This window comes from Rhinoderma darwinii, chromosome 3 (genome assembly GCF_050947455.1).
Source record: "Rhinoderma darwinii isolate aRhiDar2 chromosome 3, aRhiDar2.hap1, whole genome shotgun sequence".
NCBI lineage: Eukaryota > Metazoa > Chordata > Amphibia > Anura > Rhinodermatidae > Rhinoderma > Rhinoderma darwinii.
Genome location: NC_134689.1, coordinates 34,497,645 through 34,520,133, shown reverse-complemented (window position 1 = coordinate 34,520,133; position 22,489 = coordinate 34,497,645). Strand labels below are relative to the sequence as shown.

The 22,489-nt window shown below is 43.1% G+C and overlaps 1 protein-coding gene across 2 annotated transcripts in view; it reads right to left on the bottom strand.

Moving 5' to 3' along the window:
• Nucleotides 1-22,489, bottom strand: part of ARAP3 (ArfGAP with RhoGAP domain, ankyrin repeat and PH domain 3) — a 169,824-nt gene that overhangs the window by 4,861 nt on the left and 142,474 nt on the right. For both annotated transcript variants that reach the window (XM_075856211.1, XM_075856212.1), the window contains exons 23-32: nucleotides 20,592-20,739; nucleotides 17,348-17,416; nucleotides 17,120-17,194; nucleotides 15,420-15,534; nucleotides 15,046-15,174; nucleotides 13,120-13,253; nucleotides 7,837-7,919; nucleotides 6,240-6,275; nucleotides 5,210-5,273; nucleotides 4,683-4,820 (exon numbers count right to left, since the gene is read on the bottom strand). In XM_075856211.1, coding sequence (XP_075712326.1) covers nucleotides 4,683-4,820; nucleotides 5,210-5,273; nucleotides 6,240-6,275; nucleotides 7,837-7,919; nucleotides 13,120-13,253; nucleotides 15,046-15,174; nucleotides 15,420-15,534; nucleotides 17,120-17,194; nucleotides 17,348-17,416; nucleotides 20,592-20,739 — 991 coding nt within the window. The remainder of the gene's footprint in view (nucleotides 1-4,682; nucleotides 4,821-5,209; nucleotides 5,274-6,239; nucleotides 6,276-7,836; nucleotides 7,920-13,119; nucleotides 13,254-15,045; nucleotides 15,175-15,419; nucleotides 15,535-17,119; nucleotides 17,195-17,347; nucleotides 17,417-20,591; nucleotides 20,740-22,489) is intronic.

Here is a 22,489-nt window from a genome sequence, read left to right as displayed (position 1 = left end):
TTTCAAATGGTTCTGTCGAATGTGGATACTAAACAAAGTTTGAATTTAGCCTAAATAGTGTCTGGTCATAAGGGGGTTAAAATATGTGGTCATGACGTGGCCTTAGGGAAGGTTCAGACGTGACGGAATTGCTGTGGAATTTTACATTTGTTTCAATACATTTTTAGGCAAGTTAGTTCAGACGTTGCGGAACACTCCACTGCGGACCATAGGCTGCGGTGCAGAATTTCCCCTCCGCAGCATGCACTGACTGTTGCGGAGAAGCGGAATTTCACTGCGTATTTCAGCCTTTGCAATGCAAAAACTGAAATCTGGCAAGTCCGCTGTGTTTTCTGCAACGTCTGAATTACCTGTCAAATATGCAAATGTTGGTGCAGATTCGTTGCGTAATTGCCCCAAATCTGCACCAACATTTGCAGCGGAAAAACTCTGCGACGTCTGAACGTGCCCTAAATGTTTATCTAGCTTAAAGTAAATAAAGCGTAATCACTTTATAATGAAAAGTATTTCAACTCCTCACTGTTTTCAAATTCTCTCTATGATGTCAGTGAATGACTACACTCAGAGGCCGAAAACCTGTACAGACCTAATACTTCCCACAACTAAAGCTGACCATACACATGACGTAAAAGTCAAATGAACGATTTTGGCTGAACATGGTTTAAAAAAATGTCTTCCCAATGGCGGACTTCCGTCCGTCAAAAATGTGATCGGCCAAGTTGGAAAAACGATGTGTATATGGCATGATCTGCCCAATCATTTGCCACTTTGCATCAGCCCTAAGGAGCCATTTTTTGTTTAAATTGACTCCCTGATCAGCCAGTTTAGTCTCTACTGTTGCTGGTGGGATAGTTTTTACGAACGATCTCATGGACGATCAATCAACCACATTCTCGCCGATCAAAATCCTATGTGTATAGCAAGCGTAAAGGCTATGGGCACCTTTTAATGTTATTTTCTTTTATTGCATTCTACTGATTTTGGGGTAAAAATAATTTTCTCAATAGGTCTTTATCAAAAATGTTGTATCTTCTTTCTTGTGCAGCCTGCCTATATTCACACACATTGCAGGCCGCTCTGAACAGATCAACTTGACTGGGAATGGGGCAGACCAGCCTGCAATGTATGTGAATAAAAAAAAAACATTCAAAAACATTCAAAGATGTCCATAGCTTTTAAGAGTTTGTTACAATTTTATCTTGTCTAGGTAATTTTCTGTGTCTTTTAGGCTGAGTTTACACAACCATCAGAAGATCCATTCAGAGTCTTCCTTTATATTTAACAGGAAGAATAGAGCAGCATGGAGCGCTATTCTTCATGTCAAAACGACGGACACCACGATCGGGACCACGACGGATCCTATTACAGTCAATGGAGTCTGTCAGACGCCATTGGTGTCCGGCATGTCATGGTTCCTGCACCACCGTCATGGTTTCCGTTATAATGGATTCCATAACAACGGTGTGAACAGAGCCTTAGCATAACTGTCTAGACTGATATATTGTAGCAAACTATGTGGACCAGAGAAATGTTTGTGCTGCTTACAGGTGATATCCTAGATTGATACAACTGCAAATTCTGCATTAAATCTGTAAATGTTTGCTTCCTCTGATGGAAAAAAGAAAATGTTTATTTCCATTCACTGACGGCCAACAGAGATCTTGAAAATAGTAACGAATTAAAACACAAAAGAATTATATTAAAAAGTTGCATAATTTTTTATTATACGATGATTAAGCTTTATTTACATAAACCGTAGAAACCTTAATTTAGTTTCCCATACAACCAGTTGTCTTCATCTGTGCAGTTGTTAAAAATACGATTTAGCCAATTCAGTTATCTCAGTTTCTTGGAGAGGTTGGAGGTTGCTTTCTAGACTCCTGTGTAGATGGCGCGTTGCTTAAGAAAAAAGTTTATGGCCAGGTTTTGACACGATATGCGACACGACCTCCACAGCGACATTTGGTTACCTGCAAGTTGTGGTAAAAACGCGACTTGCACTTAACCCTAATGTTTCCCGAGTGCAAGAATTCTGACTCTGCACAACTTTTTCTCCCATAGGGAAACATTGAGGTTGTTGGTCGAGGTAATGCCATCATTTTCCATTCACTCATGGGCGACTATTTGTCACTATGGATACTAAGGGAGGATTTACACGAGCGTGTGCGTTTTGCGCGCGGAAAAGTTACTTGACAGCTCCGTGTGTCATGATCATATGGTGCGCGGCTGCGTGCTTTTCACGCAGCCGCCATCTTTTCTGTTTGCAATCATAGTTTGCCTGCTGTTGCGCAAATCACGCAGTCCCACGGAGGTGCCTCCGTGTGGCATGCATGATTTTCACGCACCCATTGACTTCAATGGGTGCGTGATGCGCGAAAAACGCAGAAATATGGGACCTGTCGTGAGTTTTACGCAGCGGGCTCACGCTGCGCAAAAATCACTGACAGTCTGCACTGCCCCATAGACTAGCATAGGTCCGTGCGACGCGGGTGAAAAGCACGCGCGTTGCACAGACGTATTACACGTTCGTGTAAATCCGCCCTAAGTCTACGGCTCTTGTAATACATAGTTGAGTCACATTATTTTGACCAACTCCTACTTTCGATGTCGGCAGTGTGTAGCCCATGAAGAAAGTGATGTGTTGTGAGCTGGCTTGGTGGTATATAAGGCTGTCTGAACACATATCATTCATTGTTGCCATGGGTAAAAGGGGCAATTTATCACAGTTCCAAAAAGGGATGATTATTGGCTTTCGGGACAAGGGTGGCAGTATTTATAAAACAGCGCAGTTTGTGAACTGTTCGCATGCTGCTGTGGTGAAAGTGAATAATAACAGACGTGGAAACTGCAGAGCACCACGTGCCATTAATGGGAGAGGTGAACGTCGACTATGAATGTGCACGAGGGCCGAATGACACGCCCAACCTGAAAATCAACCAGGGGGCTACCAGCGGTGTGTCTAAAACAACAGTTCAGCAAACCCTACTGCGTATGGGGCTCCGAAGCAGATGGATGGTCACTGTCTCTATGCTAACAAAGGTGCATTGGAAAAAAAAGGCTTCAATTTGAACGGCAGTATCGGAATTGGACCACTGATGATTGGCAAAGAGTTGCCTTCTCCGATGAGACACGTTTTCTGCTTCATCAAACGGATGGACGTTGACTTGTCAGGCAAGAGACATCAAAGAACAAACACCCTGCAACCATTGCTGGAAGAACACAAGCTGGTGGAGGCAGGAATTTTTTCATGGCATCCACTGGGCCCACTCAACCATGGGGAAAGCTCTGAACCGATTTGGGTATGAATCCATCGTTGCAGATCACGTCCAGCCACAAATGCTGTTTGTCTTCCCGGGGCAGATTGAATTTTAGCAGCAAGACAATGCGACATGTCACACGGCTAGAAATGTCCGAAAGTGGTTGGAAGAGAACGACCAAGACTTCCAAGTACTTCCCTGGTCCCCTAATTCGCCAGACTTGAACCCAATTGAGCATCTGTGGGACCACCTCGATCATCTTGTTTTCTCTAAGGATCCTCCCTCCACGCACGCTCCAGCAAATGTGGGATGTTCTGCAGTCAGCATGGCTCCAGATACCTGAGACAACCTACCAGCACCTTATTGAGTGACGGTGGTTACTCTGGATATTAGCTGGTGCTCATAATAATGTGACTCGACTGTGTATGTTTTCAATAAGAATAAATGCAGGATACAAACCATAACAGCTCTGTCACAAGAGCCCTGTCCTATCTCTCATTACAGTCTAAAAGCCATTGGCTGCAGCAAGTCACATGACACATATCATTGGGCATGGCTCATCTTAGACTATAAAGCTGTCATACACATGAGCTAAAATGTGCCCGAACCCGCTGATTTCGTCACGATCGGACAAAGAGTTTATGTGTATGGAGGCCTCCCAACCGGTTAGCAGACTATCTTCAATATCGGCCATTTTTTTTCCAGCAGTTTACTAGGTAAGAAATAGATAAATCAAATTCTTAAAACAACTTCCCGGTCCCAGGACAATATATATATATATATATATATTTATATATAATATAAAAGTGATGGAGTATATGGAGTAAACTTACCTGGTGCCACCAGAGAGGCGCCCCTCTGCCGTGGATACGCAGATTTGGGGTCCCAAAATGGCCACAGCACTTTACAGACTGACTCGAAGACACTTCATTTGTTATCGAATTGGCAAGAACTGCTCAAGTGAGCAGCTCTGGCCAATCCCAGAACAGTGGGAGTGTCTCAGACTCGTAGTCTAAGAAGCGCAGCAGCCATGTTGGGGCAACACAGGGGGGACCCTAAAATGGTGGATCCACGACAGAGGGTCACAACTGGAGGGCATCATATATTATTACTCCATATTCATCATATTAAAAATGTTGTTGCGGAATCGGAGGCTCGATTTAACGGTAAACAAGAGGCCTTATATATACATGGTATTCAGTTAAAGGGATATTGGACAAATACAAAAATGAGAATGATGGTGTGGACGCATCAATTGCTAACACTTTTCATATTACATTCTGTATTGGCGCTTTTATTGGCTATAGAGATGGGAGGTGAGGAGGAAGCAGAGAAGAAGGTAAGCATTTCTGCAGCTGCGCCCCGAGCACTGACGCGGCTGCAAACTCCCTCTCGGCCTTCCACTATGAATACAGTAGAACTCACCAGTTGCTGATTTGCAGTCACCATGGTGGTGTTGGTGTCATCTCCTCTGATTGGCACTAAAGGCATGGTGCCAAATTTTTGTTTTGTTACATCAGAGGAAGAGTGTCGCCTTAAAATTACCGGGCGGAGATCATCGTGCTGAAAAAACAAAGCAGGGCATTTCTTTTTACGCAAAAGTGTATGACATCTTATGGTGAGTTTTGAGTGGTTCTTCAAAAGTTAAAGGGGTATTCCGATTTCAGATATGTATAGCATACCTACAAGCAGATCATATACACTGGAGCCCACACCTATGTAGAGTATGGGACCCCTGAAACACATTCCACTAGGCAAGGTGGCTAGACTGAATAGAGAGATGGTCATTCAGGTCTAAGGGATTAATGGAAGGAGCCGAGCAACCTGTGGATATGCTCATAAAAGAAGGGAATGTGCCTTTAACCATATACGAAAAAATGTTTAATATTCTATATAAGCCACTTCTCATTGCACCCAATATTTACACTGCCGAGAACCCCCAGGAGTGTTACCTGAGCCTTGAGAATACTGGTGATCCAGTCCCACATCTCTGCCTGTGCTGTGCAACATAAGCACCTGCAAAATGCAAACAGATACACTTACAATGTTATACCTTCAAATTAGATCAATCACTAGTTTTACTACAAGCAACAGATTATACTGAAACATCAGGCGCCAGAACTATGACAGACAATAAATTGTTGGCCACTAGTCATATAGAAAAACCTTAAAGTGATCATCCAGGATGAGAAAAAAAAAAGGGCTTTTTCCCACAAACAGATTTTTTCTTATCAATGGTCTTTGTTCGTTATTGTATCTTATGCCCATTTAAATAAATAAGGCTGAGAAGCAATACCAAACACAGCCCATAAACAAAGGTGGCGCTGTTCTGGGAAAAATAGAAGATCCTTTTTTTTCCAATTCAGGACACCCCTGCAGGGAGAACCTGCAGAGAGCAGCATGAGTTAGAGACGGGGACATGCAGCATAGGCAGTTAGGTTTTTTGAAAACTGCTGCTGTGGTTAAGGCCATGATCACACATGCCGTTTTGATCGTTTTGATGCAGATTTTGGTCCAGGTTTTAGATTCTACAGCCAAACACAGGAGTGGACACAAAAGAAAGGAAATACATCAGTATTTTCTTTATAGCTCTCCTTCCTTTTGGATCCTCATCAAGCTTTGGATAAAAAAAACTGATTTAAAAACTTGCATCAAAACTGCATGTGATCCTGGCCTAAAGGATATCCTATCTTATGTATTGGGACACAGCCAGTGTAATGTGCCAGGCTCTGGAAGATGGGTCTAAAGGGGGGCTCCCCTCCTAACCACCTTGCTCACTATGACTAACATACATTATGTCTCCCTATACACTGATATAGAGATATTCCTATGCTCCGTGTCCCTGTAACTAGCTTATGCCTACCTCAGATTAGGCAGCATGATCTTAGTGATAGGTTACCTTTGTTTTGTTTTTTTTAAATGAGATTATTATTTTTGTAACCATTATCATAATTATTATGATCTATAATATATCATACTTACAACTGCTGTTTATCCATGTAGACTGTCAAGCCCCATCTAGTGGATAAATTAAGGAACTGCAGTTAGAACAGCAACAGTAACAATCTGGGTACTCAACTTTTAGGCTAGGGCTACACAGCGTCTTTGGGCGCAAAACAGGTCAGACGGCCAAAGATTACTGCGTTACGCTGCCTGCATTGCAAGTAATGTGAATGTGGTCGCGTTACGTCCCGCAATTTTTCTGCAACACGACAATCGCAAGAAGTCGCAAACCGCTGGATTTCTTGCAACTGTCGTGTCCTGTTGGCAGCAACTTTAGTGTTCACATTCACCTTCATTGCTTGCGATGAAGGCAGCGTAACACAGTGAACTTTGACCGTGTGACCTGTGTCGCGCCCAAAGTAGCCGCGTAGTCTTATTTGGAGCCTTATTTGAAAAGAAAGTAATACTTTGGGTTTAAATGAACAAAGGATAAAACATTAGTGCCATGTGAGACACACGTACAGCAATGAGTAGAGGGTTTTCACTCGACCGAGAATTTTTTTGTGTAGAAAAGTCATTGATTAAGTTTGGTTTGTCGAGGATTAGCGAAAAACGTGTGCTTTTTTTTTTTTTGCATAAATGGTGCCACTCTTGTCCATGGGCTGTGTGTGGTATCACTTGAATAGGACTCAGTTGCAATAACAGACAAATCCTATGGTGCTATTTCTGGAGAGAAAGAAGACCCTTTTTATAATTCTAGACAACCCCCTTTAATTTGATTAATTAGACTTAGGAGACCCATTATAAGGAGTGCCCCTCACTCTGGTTGACCTGGTTTGTCTGTGCAGGAGCGCTCATACCATATGTGCAACTTACAGGGGCCCAGTAAGTCTAGGGGCCCACTGTCACCTAAAAAGCAGCTTTCTACTGTTTACCACCATGCATGCAAGGGACTTGGGTAATGAATTTCATGGAGCACAATTACTGGTAGATTGTTAGAGAGACATGGGGGTAGTTGGATTCAATTCAAGAGCGATCAAACTGTTCTTCAATGGGGACCCTTCCCTGTGTGTGTCTTCAGATGGGGACCCTCTGCTGTCTGTGTCTTCAGATGGGGACCCTCCGCTGTCTGTGTCTTCAGATGGGGACCCTCTGCTGTCTGTGTCTTCAGATGGGGACCCTCCGCTGTCTGTGTCCGCCCCTGTGTCTGTGCATTACACAGATGACCCATTCATTTCAATGACCAGGAGCTCCTTCAAAGAAAGTGTGTTGCCCAAACTAGACAATCCCTTTACAATGCAGGAGTCATATATAAAATCTACTGTACAGGAAAACAGCAGTGTTACTTATTGCAACCAATCATATGCCTGCTGATGTTTTCTGAGAAGTGAAAACAGACTGGTTGCCATTGTTTGTTCCTATTCTTTCCCTTCTTTTTATTTTTAAGATTTCCATTTTTTTGATCCCTTATGTCAAGTTCATAAAAAATTCTAATTGACTATATGAAGGTTTTAGTTGGAAAACTAGGAAAAGAAAAGAAAGATGGCCGGTGAAGTTCCTGTATTAAACGTCTGGTAATTCTGAATCTTTAAATACATCGGTATTAAGGCAGTCCTTAAATAGGGGAAACACTTACGGGGTCGGAGGTTTCAGCTTTTTCCGGATTCCCATGTAAATTTTGGCATTTTCAAGAGACCATTCTCTCTCTGGTTTGGAACTCTGTGTAAAATGATACAGAAAAAAATCTGAATAAACTTGCTACATAAAGTGCGGTGCATTTCACATAATGAATCTACACATATACCAGACAGTTAAATAAACATCAATTCCCTAATATATTTTTATTATTGGAACCCTTCCCTTTACAAGTGAGAGCTACTGTATCAGCCTGCACAGTCTGTGTCTGATGATCCATAGGCAGAATACAGGCTGCAGTAAAGAGCAGCTTGCATTCAGCAGATGGACTTGTGGATTATTGCATTGAATAGCTTTTTTTATTTTGCTATTTATGCAGATCCCTAATACACAGTTAGGGGGGATTCACACGAGCGTGTATTCGGTCCGTGCGGGCCGCGTGGTTTTCACGCGGCACGCATGGACCAATACAAGTCTATGGGGCAGTACAGACAGTCCGTGCTTTTTGCGCAGCGTTTGTCTGCTGCGCAAAATGCGCGACAGGTTCAATAACTCTGCGTATTTCGCGCATCACGCACCCATTGAAGTCAATGGGTGCGTGAAAATCACGCGCACCACACGGAAGCACTTCCGTGGGACGAGCGTGATTCGCGCAACAGCAGTGAAAAGGATGAATGAAAACCGAAAAGCACCACGTGCTTTTCTGTTTCCGAACATCCAAACGGAGTGTCTTTGCGATGAGCGAAGCCGGACAAGCGTACCGAACTTCACCGGGTTCGGCCAAACTCGTTTTGGCCGATCCCGGCAAAAAAATTATCGGTACGCGACGTCAGGAGATAGTCACTGTCCATGGTGCTGAAAGAGTTAAACTGTTTCAGCACCATGGACAGTGACTTGCGATCCCAAAATACATGAACCTGTAAAAAAAACCGAAGTTCTAACTTACCGATTACTCCTGTCTCCTTCCTGCAGTCCGACCTCCCGGGATGACACTTCAGTTCAAGTGACAGCTCCAGCCAATCACAGGCCAAGCACAGGCTGCAGCCAATCACAGGCTGCAGCGGTCACTTGGACTGCCGCGTCATCCAGGGAGGTGGGGCCCGATGTCAAGAGAGGCGCGTCACCAAGGACGCGTCACCAAGGACGCGTCACCAAGGCAACGGCCGGGAAGTTCTCGGTAAGTAGGAACTTTATCTTTTTTTTTTACAGGTTTTTCGCTGTTGTGTTCGGCATTCACTGTCGAGGGTGCTGAAAGAATTAGCTCTTTCAGCACCTTGGACAGTGACGGGCGTCGACAAGCCTCATCTCTATGATGCCGGCTGCGCGAAAATCACGCAGCCGCGCATCAGACACGCATGACACACGCAGCTGTCAAATGGTTTTTGCGCTCGCAAAACGCCGCGTTGTTTGCGCGCGCAAAAACGCAACGTTCGTGTGAATCTCCCCTTAACAAGTGTTTTCCTAGATCCAGTAACATAGTCACAGATTTTGGATACTGTCCCGAAAGCTAAGACGATCTTAGTGAATTGGGAACCTTCTTTGTGGCAAAACAAGTAATGTCAGTTATGAGATATTACTAGCTTAAGCGGCTGCTGTCAAAAGAGAGAAGCACCACCCTCCTGTGAAGCGCAGAAGAGTTCATCGTCACCACAGGTATGAGAGAGAGGTAAGTAGTGATGCCAGAAATGTAGGCACTATATAGGCACCAGACGAACTGTCTGGGAACAGTGTGGTATTCTCTACGTTGTTTTGGCTTTATGTGGGCACAGCATGACTTTGTCCAAAATATGGCATTCTATGAGAACTTTATGGCATTACATGGGCACTATTTTGGGCAGTATTTGACTCTATGTAGTTATAGTATGCGGGCGCTGTGTGGGCATTGTGTGGGCAAAGTATTACACTCTGAACACTGATTGGGGCACGGCACAATGTGGATACTGTTTGCCTTTATGTGGGCACACTTTGACAATATTTGGGCACACTTTGCCTCAGTAACACAAAATGAAAGACCCAGGTAGCTGGTGGGCTGCAATACAAACAAAACACATCAATATTGCCAAAGGCAAATAGATTAGCCCTTGTTTCCCAGGTACCTATTGAATGATTATAGTATTAAACGTGTAACTTTATTTATCAATGACTATAAACGGACTGTCTGAACAGCCCCACTGACTAACATAGGTTTGTGCGACGCGTGTGATTTTCACGCGCGTATCACGGACGTTAAATACACTCATGTAAATAAGGCCTAACAGAAACTGACAGAAAAAACTCTGTATGCCTCCGTATGAATACAGAGGAATACAGAGGAAACAGAGGAATACAGAGGAAACAGAGGAATACAGAGGAAACCAGGAATACAGAGGAAACAGAGGAATACAGAGGAATACAGAGGAAACAGAGGAATACAGAGGAAACAGAGGAATACAGAGGAAACCAGGAATACAGAGGAAACAGAGGAATACAGAGGAATACAGAGGAAACCAGGAATACAGAGGAAACAGAGGAATACAGAGGAATACAGAGGAATACAGAGGAATACAGAGGAAACAGAGGAATACAGAGGAAACAGAGGAATACAGAGGAAACAGAGGAATACAGAGGAAACAGAGGAATACAGAGGAAACAGAGGAATACAGAGGAATACAGAGGGATACAGAAAAAACAGAGGAATACAGAGGAAACAGAGGAATACAGAGGAAACAGAGGAATACAGAGGAAACAGAGGAAACAGAGGAATACAGAGGAAACAGAGGAATACAGAGGAAACAGAGGAAACAGGAATACAGAGGGAAACAGAGGAATACAGAGGAATACAGAGGAAACAGGAATACAGAGGAAACAGAGGAATACAGAGGAAACCAGGAATACAGAGGAAACAGAGGAATACAGAGGAATACAGAGGAAACAGAGGAATACAGAGGAAACAGAGGAATACAGAGGAAACAGGAATACAGAGGAAACAGAGGAATACAGAGGAAACAGAGGAATACAGAGGAAACAGAGGAATACAGATGAAACAGAGGAATACAGAGGAAACAGGAATACAGAGGAAACAGAGGAATACAGAGGAATACAGAGGAAACAGGAATACAGAGGAAACAGAGGAATACAGAGGAAACAGAGGAATACAGATGAAACAGAGGAATACAGAGGAATACAGAGGAAACAGAGGAATACAGAGGAAACAGAGGAATACAGAGGAAACAGAGGAATACAGAGGAAACAGAGGAATACAGAGGAAACCAGGAATACAGAGGAAACAGAGGAATACAGAGGAATACAGAGGAATACAGAGGAAACAGAGGAATACAGAGGAAACACAGGAATACAGAGGAATACAGAGGAATACAGAGGAAACAGAGGGATACAGAGGAATACAGAGGAATACAGAGGAAACCAGGAATACAGAGGAAACAGAGGAATACAGAGGAATACAGAGGAATACAGAGGAAACAGAGGAATACAGAGGAAACACAGGAATACAGAGGAATACAGAGGAATACAGAGGAAACAGAGGGATACAGAGGAATACAGATGAAACACAGGAATACAGATGAAACAGAGGAATACAGATGAAACAGAGGAATACAGAGGAAACAGAGGAATACAGAGGAAACACAGGAATACAGAGGAAACAGAGGAATACAGAGGAAACAGAGGAATACAGAGGAAACAGAGGAATACAGAGGAATACAGAGGAAACAGAGGAATACAGAGGAAACACAGGAATACAGAGGAAACAGGAATACAGATGAAACAGAGGAATACAGAGGAAACAGGAATACAGAGGAATACAGAGGAAACAGAGGAATACAGAGGAAACAGAGGAATACAGATGAAACAGAGGAATACAGATGAAACAGAGGAATACAGAGGAATACAGAGGAAACAGAGGAATACAGAGGAAACAGAGGAATACAGAGGAAATGAGGAATACAGAGGAAAAAGAGGAATACAGAGGAAACAGAGGGATACAGAGGAATACAGATGAAACACAGGAATACAGATGAAACAGAGGAATACAAATGAAACAGAGGAATACAGAGGAAACAGAGGAATACAGAGGAAACACAGGAATACAGAGGAAACAGCGGAATACAGAGGAAACAGAGGAATACAGAGGAAACAGAGGAATACAGAGGAAACAGAGGAATACAGAGGAAACAGAGGAATACAGAGGAAACAGCGGAATACAGAGGAAACAGCGGAATACAGAGGAAACAGCGGAATACAGAGGAAACAGAGGAAACAGAGGAATACAGAGGAAACAGAGGAATACAGATGTACAGTAAGAGCCAACCGACTTATATAGGCTCTGTATTGAGGCTCCGCACAACTCAGATGTAGTATGGAGCCGTAATATGGCCATGTGAATGAGGCCTGACAACTGAGGAAAAAACGCAAGTCACACTATAGGGTTTAAAAACTGCACATTAATAAGAGAGTAATCTCACACAGATGGGAGAGTTTACTGCAGTGTCATGACAGAAAAAATAACTGCAGATCCATGACAAGAGAGTACATCTGCTCTTCACCATTAAAGAGCATTTCCAATGATAAAACAAAAACTCACTAGTAACTGTAAGGCCTGATTCAGACGAGCGTGTCCGTTTTGCGTCCGCAAAACACGCACAGTATTTAATGCATTTCAGTTCTGTGAGCCATCAGTGTTTGTTCTGTGTGCCATCAGTTTTTAATGTCAGAGTTGGTGCACATTTTTTTATTTATTTCTTTTTTTTTTCAGCATTTCTTTAATCACGGACAGCACACGGACGTACATCCGTGTGCCATGCGTTTTTCGCGCAACAGTTGCTAAAGAAATAATAAGGAAAATAAAAAACACCTCTTTCAGTTTATTTTGCTGACGTAAAAAACGGAACAGCAATGCAAGAAAAACGCTGTGTTTTTTACGCGCGCAAAAAAAAGGCCTAAAACTGAGACTTGTGTTGGTGAATTCAGTCAACCTTGACTATAGTGAGTAGCAGACAATATAGGCTAAACTTCAATCCATCTGATCCTATTGTTTCCAAGATAAGCGTCGACAGAGGTGTCTGGCAGCAGCTTATCCCTCCTCACACCACACAAATAACACTCTAATGATTGGGTATGACTGAGTAGCATTTTTGTTTATTATTTGACAACACCCAGACTTGCATTCACAGGTGACTGTTTGATGTGAGGTGGAAATACTGTATAACATTTTCATACTATTTTATGCTCTGAATTCTGCTTCATCTGTAAATATTGTAAAAAGCACCAATTCTAGATTATTGCATACCTTTTTCTCCTTAAGAAGCAGCAGCTTGCGATCCCTGATTACAAAGTATCTGCCCTGGAACTTACTGCAGAGCAGCTTCGGTGATTCCTCTCTGCATTTCAACAATCCACATTTTGGGGTTTCTCTTTTTGTACCTAACAAGAATTTTATATTAATCATTATGATGAGTTGTTTGCAAATCATGATTTATAATGAGAAATAGTACCGGGCCGTTTCCTATGTGCTATGAAGGATGGTGTACAAATGTACCCAGTTTTTTAGGCCTGCTTCACATGGCAATAATATGTCTATGTACTATGGCTACAAATCCTGCCACTGCTCCAGCTTCTTAACTAAACTTAGATTATCATTGGGTTCTATGGTAATGTAAGTTCAGTTCAGAAGAATCAAGGGGGAGAGGTATTTACCCTTTAATGTTTACCCAGGCGCCAGCAGCGCCATACATTTGGTTGTGGCTGTGCCTGGTGCTGCAGTTCACAGAAGCTCAGTCCTATTCAAGTGAGTGGGACTGAGCTGCAGTACCAGGCACAGTCACAACCAAATGTGCGATGCTGTGTCTGGGTAAACATTGAATAAGACACAGCTTCTTAATTTAGCTGATAGGCGAGGGTGCCGGGTGGGGAACCCCCACCGATCATTTATTGATAGCCTATACTAAGGACATGCCAAAAACATTATAGTCTCAGAAAAATCCCGCCCCATGCACACGACCGTATTTTTTCCATCCCGTAAATACTGGCGTAAATACGGGTCCTTTGTCACCCGTATTCCACCCGTATTTACGGACCCGTTTTCTCTGCTATATTGCACTGCACTAATCGGCAGCCACTTCTCTCTATCCAGCACTGATAGAGAGAAGAGGCTGCTAATCAATGCTGGATAGAGGGAAGGGGCAGCCCTTTCGGGCAGAGTTTCCGCAGTGGAACGCAGCGATAGAAAGAAAAAGAAGTTCATATGTACCCGTTGTCTTGGTGTTGTGTCCCTCTTTTGACATTCAGTCCGACCTCACTGGATGACGCGGCAGTCCATGTGACCGCTGAAGCCTGCGATTGGCTGCAGCGGTCACATGGGATGAAACGTTATCCCAGGAGGCTGGACTGGAGGAAGAAGCAGGGAGTTCTGGGTAAGTATTAACTTTTTTGTTGTTGCGGGTTTTTACTCACTGTCCAGCGTTAGTCACTGTCCAGGGTGCTGAAAGAGTTATTGCCGATCAGTGCAGCCCTTTCCCTCTATCCTACACTGATCTTTAACTCTTTCAGCAGCCTGGACAGTGACTATCCCCTGACGTCGCCTAGCAATGCTCCCGTAATTACGGGTGCACACACGTAGCCACCCGTAATTACGGGAGCCCCATAGACTTCTATAGGCCTGCCCGTGCCGTAATTACGGCCTGAAATAGGACATGTTCTATATTTTTCAACGGCCCGGGCACCTTCCCGTAAGCAAACGGGAAGGTACCCGTGGCCAATAGAAGTCTATGGGCCTGCAATTACGGGCCGTAATTATGGGCGTTTTTACTGTCGTGTGCATGGGGCCTAAAGTTGTGTAAAACTAGTCTAAATGAGACTTGTCAGTAAGGACATGCTGGCCGATCTATTCTCAGCTTGTTATAGAGTTTTATAAAGAACTATAAGAAACAGCCCAGAATTACAGCCCACAGCGAGTCCCTTAGCCGGCTTACTTCACCCACTGTCAGTGATTGACAGCCTTTAGTTTATGTATGCTTCCCCTATATGTGCCATCTTCTGTTGTAAGACCATTCTAACAAATCTTTTATGCTCCCACATCTAAGATTAGCCTTTGGGTCAGGCAGCAAATTGTACAGTTACTGATGGCTCCTGATAGGGTCCTATTATTACTCCCCTACAAATGTTCCTTTTCCACAAGAATCACATAAAATTAATAAAACCTTTAGCTGGAATTTACCTGTGAAAAGACAACTTCCTTCACCAAAGGAGATCTTCTTTACTAGCAGGAATGCAGAACTGGGCTCAGCCAACTTGCACCACTGCAGAGCTTGCTCTAGGACCCTCTCCTTCGGGTGTAAAGGTCTTTCTAGATAAAGATAATAAGTGGATAAAAGCAAGCAAGCACATACTCACAGGTATATAAAACCAGTCCTCTCCTTATTCTATATCTCCTACTCCACTATATTTCTATTCAGTAGAAGCTCTAAATAGTCAATGGAAATTGGTAAAAGGCAAACTAACTGAAATGAGAGAGGATATTTAGCTACTGGGCGTTTTTAAGGGAACGCGATACAATGTACTGAGTAACAATCTGTTAATTTTATTACTTACCCAGTTCTCCATTCTCAAAGACTTCAAAGGTCAACCAGATGTCCACACTGGCTGAAATATTCCGCATATCCAGGACCTGATTGGTGAGTTCTTCAGCTGTCATTACTGGAGAAACCTAAGTGGGAATTATACTTTAGTAACATGAATCCTATGGGAAATGTTAAAAGAGTCTAAAAGGCAAGGACTACTGTATATAGTGGTTTTTGTGTGTAATAAAATTGGCTTTATCGGAACAGGCTTTACTTTGCACTAAACTCCTGTAGCCCTCTAGAGGTGTCAATATGGTGACATGGTGATGCATCAGCAAGATTATTCACGTGTTTCTATGGAAACCCAACCTATGATTTCTTGTATTTATAGGGGCAATTCAGTCCAAATAATTTCCAAATATGCTGTAGAAACGTCTGGGAACACAATGATGAGGCTTGAAATTTCAGACCACCATTGATTACCAGAATGAAAGGGTTCTACAGACTGTTAAAACCCATTTGTACTGCTCAGATTTTTGTTAATAAAAATCTGAGACAACATTGTAAGCAAAGGTCCATTCAGAAAAATAAACGTGTGCTTAGTATGTTGTATCAGATTTTCATTACCAGAAGTTTCTGAGCAGTGCCATAGGGTTATAAAGAGGACCTGTCACCTGCCAAAAAAACCTGCAGTTGACATCTCAGTTAGATTGCAGACGCCTTACAGATTCTGATGCTTTTTATTTTTTTCTTCTAGCCCCCACCGTTTCAGAGATATCGGGGCCAATAGTTCTGGTGTCTGATATGTAAATGAGGCCTTTGACTGGCAAGTGGGCGGTTACCCCTTATCAAGTGACAGGTGTTACCCGCCCACTTGACAGTCAAAGGTCTTATTTGCATATCGGGCACCAAAATTAACAGCACTGATATCTTAGAAACGGTGGGGACTAGAAGGAAGAAATAAAAAGCGGTAGAATCTATTAGGTGCCTGCAATCTAAATGAGATGTCAGCTGCAGGTTTTTTGGGCAGGTGACAAATTCTCTTTAAAGGGGTTATCTCACGACGACAAACTCTTTATAAAGAGAAGCCGTCACAGTAACCAGCTGAATGCAACATTACATGCTAGTCTTTCCAGTGAAGGCTGGTCGTGTAGTTTTTTCTGGATTTCCTCTTTAAGTATTTACATAGAAATCAACGTAAGGAGCTTTCCCTTCATAGCGAGCAGCCCAGATATGGCTATGAACACTGTGCCTGCTCGCGCCTCATCCCAGTGCCCCTTAACTATTCTCATACACATGATTTTAACATGGTATACACTACAACGTGTGAGCACTCAATTCGCTTGTGTTGGCCTCATGTTGGTTTGTGCCTCGTGCAGCACCTTCTATTGAGACTCCTACTTATGGTGTGCTATATAATGCCCAATTAACATTGTCATATGGTGCCCAAGTAATACTGCCCAACCAATAAACCAGGCCATCAGGAACAGTGGCACCCCCTTCAGTACTGACCGGTAATGCGCCCTGTCTGACGGCACAGGTCACACACCCCTAGGTCCGGCCCTGGCCTGCAATCTCATGTCATAGAAGAGCAAAAAAAGAGACAATACACATACACCCAAACTACATTATTAAGTAGTATCACAAGTCAACCTTGCAGGATCTGCCGAGCGAGTGATAACTATGTTACCGAAGATGTGCCACATTTTAAGTAGTTTCAGAATTACTAACCTTTAAGGTCACACAACAATCTTGTTCCTTCCTTTCCAAGTAAACCTCTATAATGAGATCTCCGGCTTGTGACAGCTGTGGAGGGAAGAGAAAACAGCAGCTCAACATAGTGTGTTAATTGAAGAGCGGTTTTCTTTATACGTTTAGCATTTGACAATTCGGCAGAGCGGAGAAAATAACTTTAGAAGTCAGATATAGCCAGAGTCAAATCTGCCGCAGGCTCATTACCTGGACGTCTTTCCAAGTAGTGATTAAACTATTTTCTAAATCCATCTGCGTCACTTGTTCCTCATCAATCTGGAAGAGAAAGAAAAGATCTTTATGTCAGCGTATGTGTTAATATATCCTATTAAACTGGATAGCCCAGTAATTGCTTCATCTATTGAATTGGAAATAAATGCAAAAAGTGCAGATCCAATAATGTTCTGAACTCTCAATGTTTCTGACTCTCTATTTATAGTTTTGCTTTGTTTTTTTAGGTTTTTTTTGTTGCTGTTTTTGTCTAGGCTAATGTTAGGGCACAGTAAGTTATGCCTTAAGCCCCTTTCCCCCTGCAAGTTTGATGTATATATTGGGAAAGCTCCATGCACACACGTCAAACGTACTCATAGGCACCCATTATACCAACAGGGGCCAAAAGAGTGTCCTTTTGGGCTCTCCCGGGCAGTGTATGTTGATACAGTTTATTTGCTGGATTATATAGGGTAGAATCCAGCAAGAAAAGTGTACCACGCTGTATAATTTTTTTCTTTTTACATGGAAGCCTATGGGTGCTGGATGTCACTGTATGGCATATAACGCAGGCATCTGTTTAACATATACGTCATGAGCTTTTCAATAGTTTTTCATGACCCATCCGTTAAACAGAATCCATAATAGCCTAAGGGTGATAGATGCCTGTAATAGATGCCTAACAGTGGCATCCGTCACTCATAGACTATTATGGGATCCATTTAACTCATACGTTATAAGGTCATAAAAGTTCATGACAGATCCATTTAACAGATCCCATTATAGTCTATGGGTGACAGAAGCCACTGTCAGGCATCCATCACAGCCTCCATTGAACATACTGTATACGTCAGGAGCTTTTCCAGGTGAATACGTCAAGCGGAGACCATAAACGCAGTGTGAAAGGGGACTTAACATAGAGCATTGTCAATGCACAGCCCTGCGGTTCTACCCAGGACCAGGAGATGTCGTTATGTATGAAATTCCAGTACCGTATTTTCCGGACTATAAGGCGCACATAAAATGTTGAGAATTTCTCAGAAATAGAAAGTGCGCCTTATAATCCGGTGCGCCTTATATATGAACCCGACAGTAAAGAGAGGGGTTCATACAGGATCCTTTACCTCTATCGTGGGCGGCAGGGGTCGGCGGCGGCATACCACAGCACACACCATGCTCCTCCCCCCCGTGCGCCTATGAATTTATTCTTCACTTGGGTTTTTACAGTATCCATAAATGGATTGAGCATTACGGCCACCGTAATCAGGAGCCACACTGAGTGATACTTACAGCTCTGTAGGATCCTTGCAATATATCTTTGCTTTAGCGTTAACTATACCCACTACCCCAAAAAATGCCTCCTGTTAAGAGACATGCTTATGATGCAGGTTTCAAGCTTAAAGCTATAAGTTATGCAGTAGAGCATGGAAATAGGGCAGCTGCAAGAGAATTCAACATTAATGAATCCATGGTGCGTAAGTGGAGAAAACAAGAAGATGACCTCCGCCAAGTAAAGAAGACCAAACTGAGTTTCCGAGGAAACAAAGCAAGGTGGCCACAGTTGGAGGACAAAATAGAACAGTGGGTTATGGAACAGAGAAACGCATGTAGAAGCGTCTCCACTGTCTCTATTAGACTCAAAGCCACTGCTTTAGCACGTGACATGGAGATCAAGGACTTTCGAGGAGGTCCTTCATGGTGCTTTCGTTTCATGCAAAGGCGTCATCTCTCCATTCGCACCAGAACTACTGTGTGCCAGCAATTACCAAAGGATTATGAAGAGAAGCTGGCCATTTTCCGCACCTACTGCATAACCAAGATAAATGAAAAGAATATCCAGCCAGAACACATTATTAACATGGATGAGGTTCCCCTCACTTTCGATATCCCCGTAAACCGTACTGTTGAGAAAACAGGGACCAGTACGATATCTATACGTACCACAGGAAATGAGAAGTCATCTTTCACTGTAGTTCTCGCTTGTCAGGCTAATGGCCAGAAACTACCACCCATGGTAATTTTCAAGAGGAAGACTTTGCCTAAAGAAAATTTTCCTGCTGGTGTCATCATTAAGGCTAACCCAAAGGGCTGGATGGATGAGGAGAAGATGAGTGAGTGGCTGAGGGAGGTCTACGTCAAGAGACCGGGTGGCTTTTTTCACAAATCCCCATCCCTATTGGTCTGTGACTCGATGCGCGCCCACTTGACCGATACTGTCAAAGCCCAAGTGAAGAAAACTAATTCGGAGCTTGCTGTCATCCCTGGTGGATTAACCAAAGAGCTCCAGCCGCTAGATATCAGCATCAACAGGTCATTTAAAGTTAAATTGCGAGCTGCATGGGAGCATTGGATGACAGAAGGTGACCACACATTCACCAAAACAGGGAGGCAACGCCGTGCGAGTTATGCCACTATGTGCCAGTGGATCGTGGATGCCTGGAAGAATGTATCAGTCTCCAGTGTCATCCGAGCTTTCAGGAAGGCTGGAATCACCACTGAAGAGCCTAGCAGCAGCAACGAAACCGACTCGGATAATGAAGAGGAGGACCCCATGCTTGATGCCGAAATCGCCCAACTGTTCAACTCCGACACTGAAGATGACGGATTTGATGGATTTCTGGTGGAGGAATGAACTGAAAAAGTACGGTAAGGGTATGTGCACACACACTAATTACGTCCGTAATTGACGGACGTATTTCGGCCGCAAGTCCCGGACCGAACACAGTGCAAGGAGCCGGGCTCCTAGCATCATACTTATGTACGACGCTAGGAGTCCCTGCCTTGCTGCAGGACAACTGTCCCGTAGTATAATCATGTTTACAGTACGGGACAGTTGTCCTGCAGCGAGGCAGGGACTCCTAGCGTCGTACATAAGTATGATGCTAGGAGCCCGGCTCCTTGCACTGTTCGGTCCGGGACTTGCGGCCGAAATACGTCCGTCAATTACGGACGTAATTAGTGTGTGTGCACATACCCTTAACGTTTTGATTTGCAATTACAGCTGAACCAGTTGCAAGTTATTGTTAAAAAGTGTAATAAATTTTGACTTGCAGTCTGAGCAATGGTTTATTTAACGGTAATGTGCTGCGCCTTATAATCCAGTGCGCCTTATATATGAAACATGATTGCTTACAAGGCGCTCATAGAAAGTGCGCCTTATAATCCGGTGCGCCTTATAGTCCGGAAAATACGGTATTTGTTTTTTTAACTAATAGACATAAAAATTGAAGACTTCACTTACAGAGAAGACACTGGCATAGTTGTCAATCAAATCCTCCATTATTTTAACCTCGTGTTCTCCTTTTCCGTCAGTTTGAAATAAGCTGGGAGCGAATAACAGCGCGAGATTCTTGGTGCACATCTGGTTTAAATCTGCACATTTCTGGACCCTGCCATAGAAAAATTGGAAGAGAAGTGAATATGAGGAAGCAGTAGATTTGTATTGTATGCTATGGGGGTAAATTTAATGATGCAAACTAAGGTCCTATTCACACGACCTTCCCATTTCCCAGACCGAACACAGTTCAGGGAGCCGTACTGCTAGAATCCTAGTTATGTATGGTGCTAGGTGTCCCTGCCTCCCCACGGGAATACTGTCCCGTACTGTAATCATGTTTTCAATACGAGACGGTAGTCCCACAGGGAGACAGTGACTCACAGCACCATGGATGACTATGATGCTAGTAGTACGGCTTGCTAAACTGTGTTCAGTATGGAAAATGCGGCCTGACATATGTTCCATATCTCACGGACCGAACACGGCCGTGTGGATAAGTCCTTACATTATCCTTGAGTCGTACTCTCTACAGCCATTTCTTGGTTGTGTCTGTTTCTGGGAATTCTCAATGGCTGCCATTAGAGCTTTCTCAAGGGTTGTTATTGAGTTTCCCAGGTTCCTGAATGGCAAATATGTCTAGTTATCTGGTAAAACATCCTGCACTGCTGCATGACTAGGCAAATGTACCTTACAGGCCACTATGAACGCTGGCTAACAAGAGTGGGAATAGCAGCAAGAGTTGCCATTTTGGTTGTCACCCAGATTTCAGAGAAACAGATATGTCTAGGGATTGTTGAACAGAAAATTCAAACAACTTCTTGGAACTCTTGGTGATTTATTTTACTTTACATAGTAATGCCATTCAATTTATGAAGCAGGCAGAACAGGCTGAACAGTTGCTGTAGTTTTATGTAGTGCATTGTATTGTGGAAGAATATATAGGAGCAGTGTGGTCAGACTGGCATAACGTGGGCACGCCAGAGGAAACATGAATCTATCATTGAGCACACGTCATATCATCAATAAGTTATTTGTGAATGAACCCATAAGAATTGTCCCTAGCAGCAAGTGTAAAACTCAAAGTCAGCTTCAAATGGGGTTGTCTTCTGCTAGACCTTTGGGCTCCATTATTATTTCAAAACCTGCTCCCACCTTAGGATCCTCTGACATTATATTGGACCAGTCCAACAAAATATATATTAAATAACTTCCTAAAAAAAACATGTTTGTCATTAGAAAAGCTGGCAATAAAAAGTATTGACTTCCCTTCCTGAAACATTTATTACGGTGTAGTTTTTGGTCCTGATTTTGACATGGAAACCGCGTCGGAATCAGCGCCAAGTAACGCCCCCCATTAATTTCAATGGGAGGCGGAGACTTCTCCTTTCCAGAACGGCTTTCGGCCGCTCGCGGAAAAAAAAAGTGGCATGCTCTTACTTCGTGTGGTTTCTGCTTCTGACCTCCCATCGAAATCAATGGGAGGCAGAAAAAAACCGTAGCACTTGTTTTGAGCTTTTCAGTTTTTACATTAGATTTAACGGTTAAAATGAAACACAGGCAACAAACGCAGGCAAAAAAATTGGAAACAAAATTTCAAAAAACACTGGCAATTCAAAATCTGGGACATTTTTTCTGCCTGACAAAAATGTTTCCCCTAAAGAGCCCAACATAGCCCTATACTTGATATGTGGGGTATGATTTCCTATGTTTTTTTTTTTTTAATACATTTTACAAACTGATAGAACACATTTCCAAAGTGCAGAATTGATTGTTTTAATGTCACGGTGATCTATGACCACAATGATGACTTCTGGAACTCTGGCTCTCTGAAATTGACATCCCCGCTGTATACTCGCACTGCA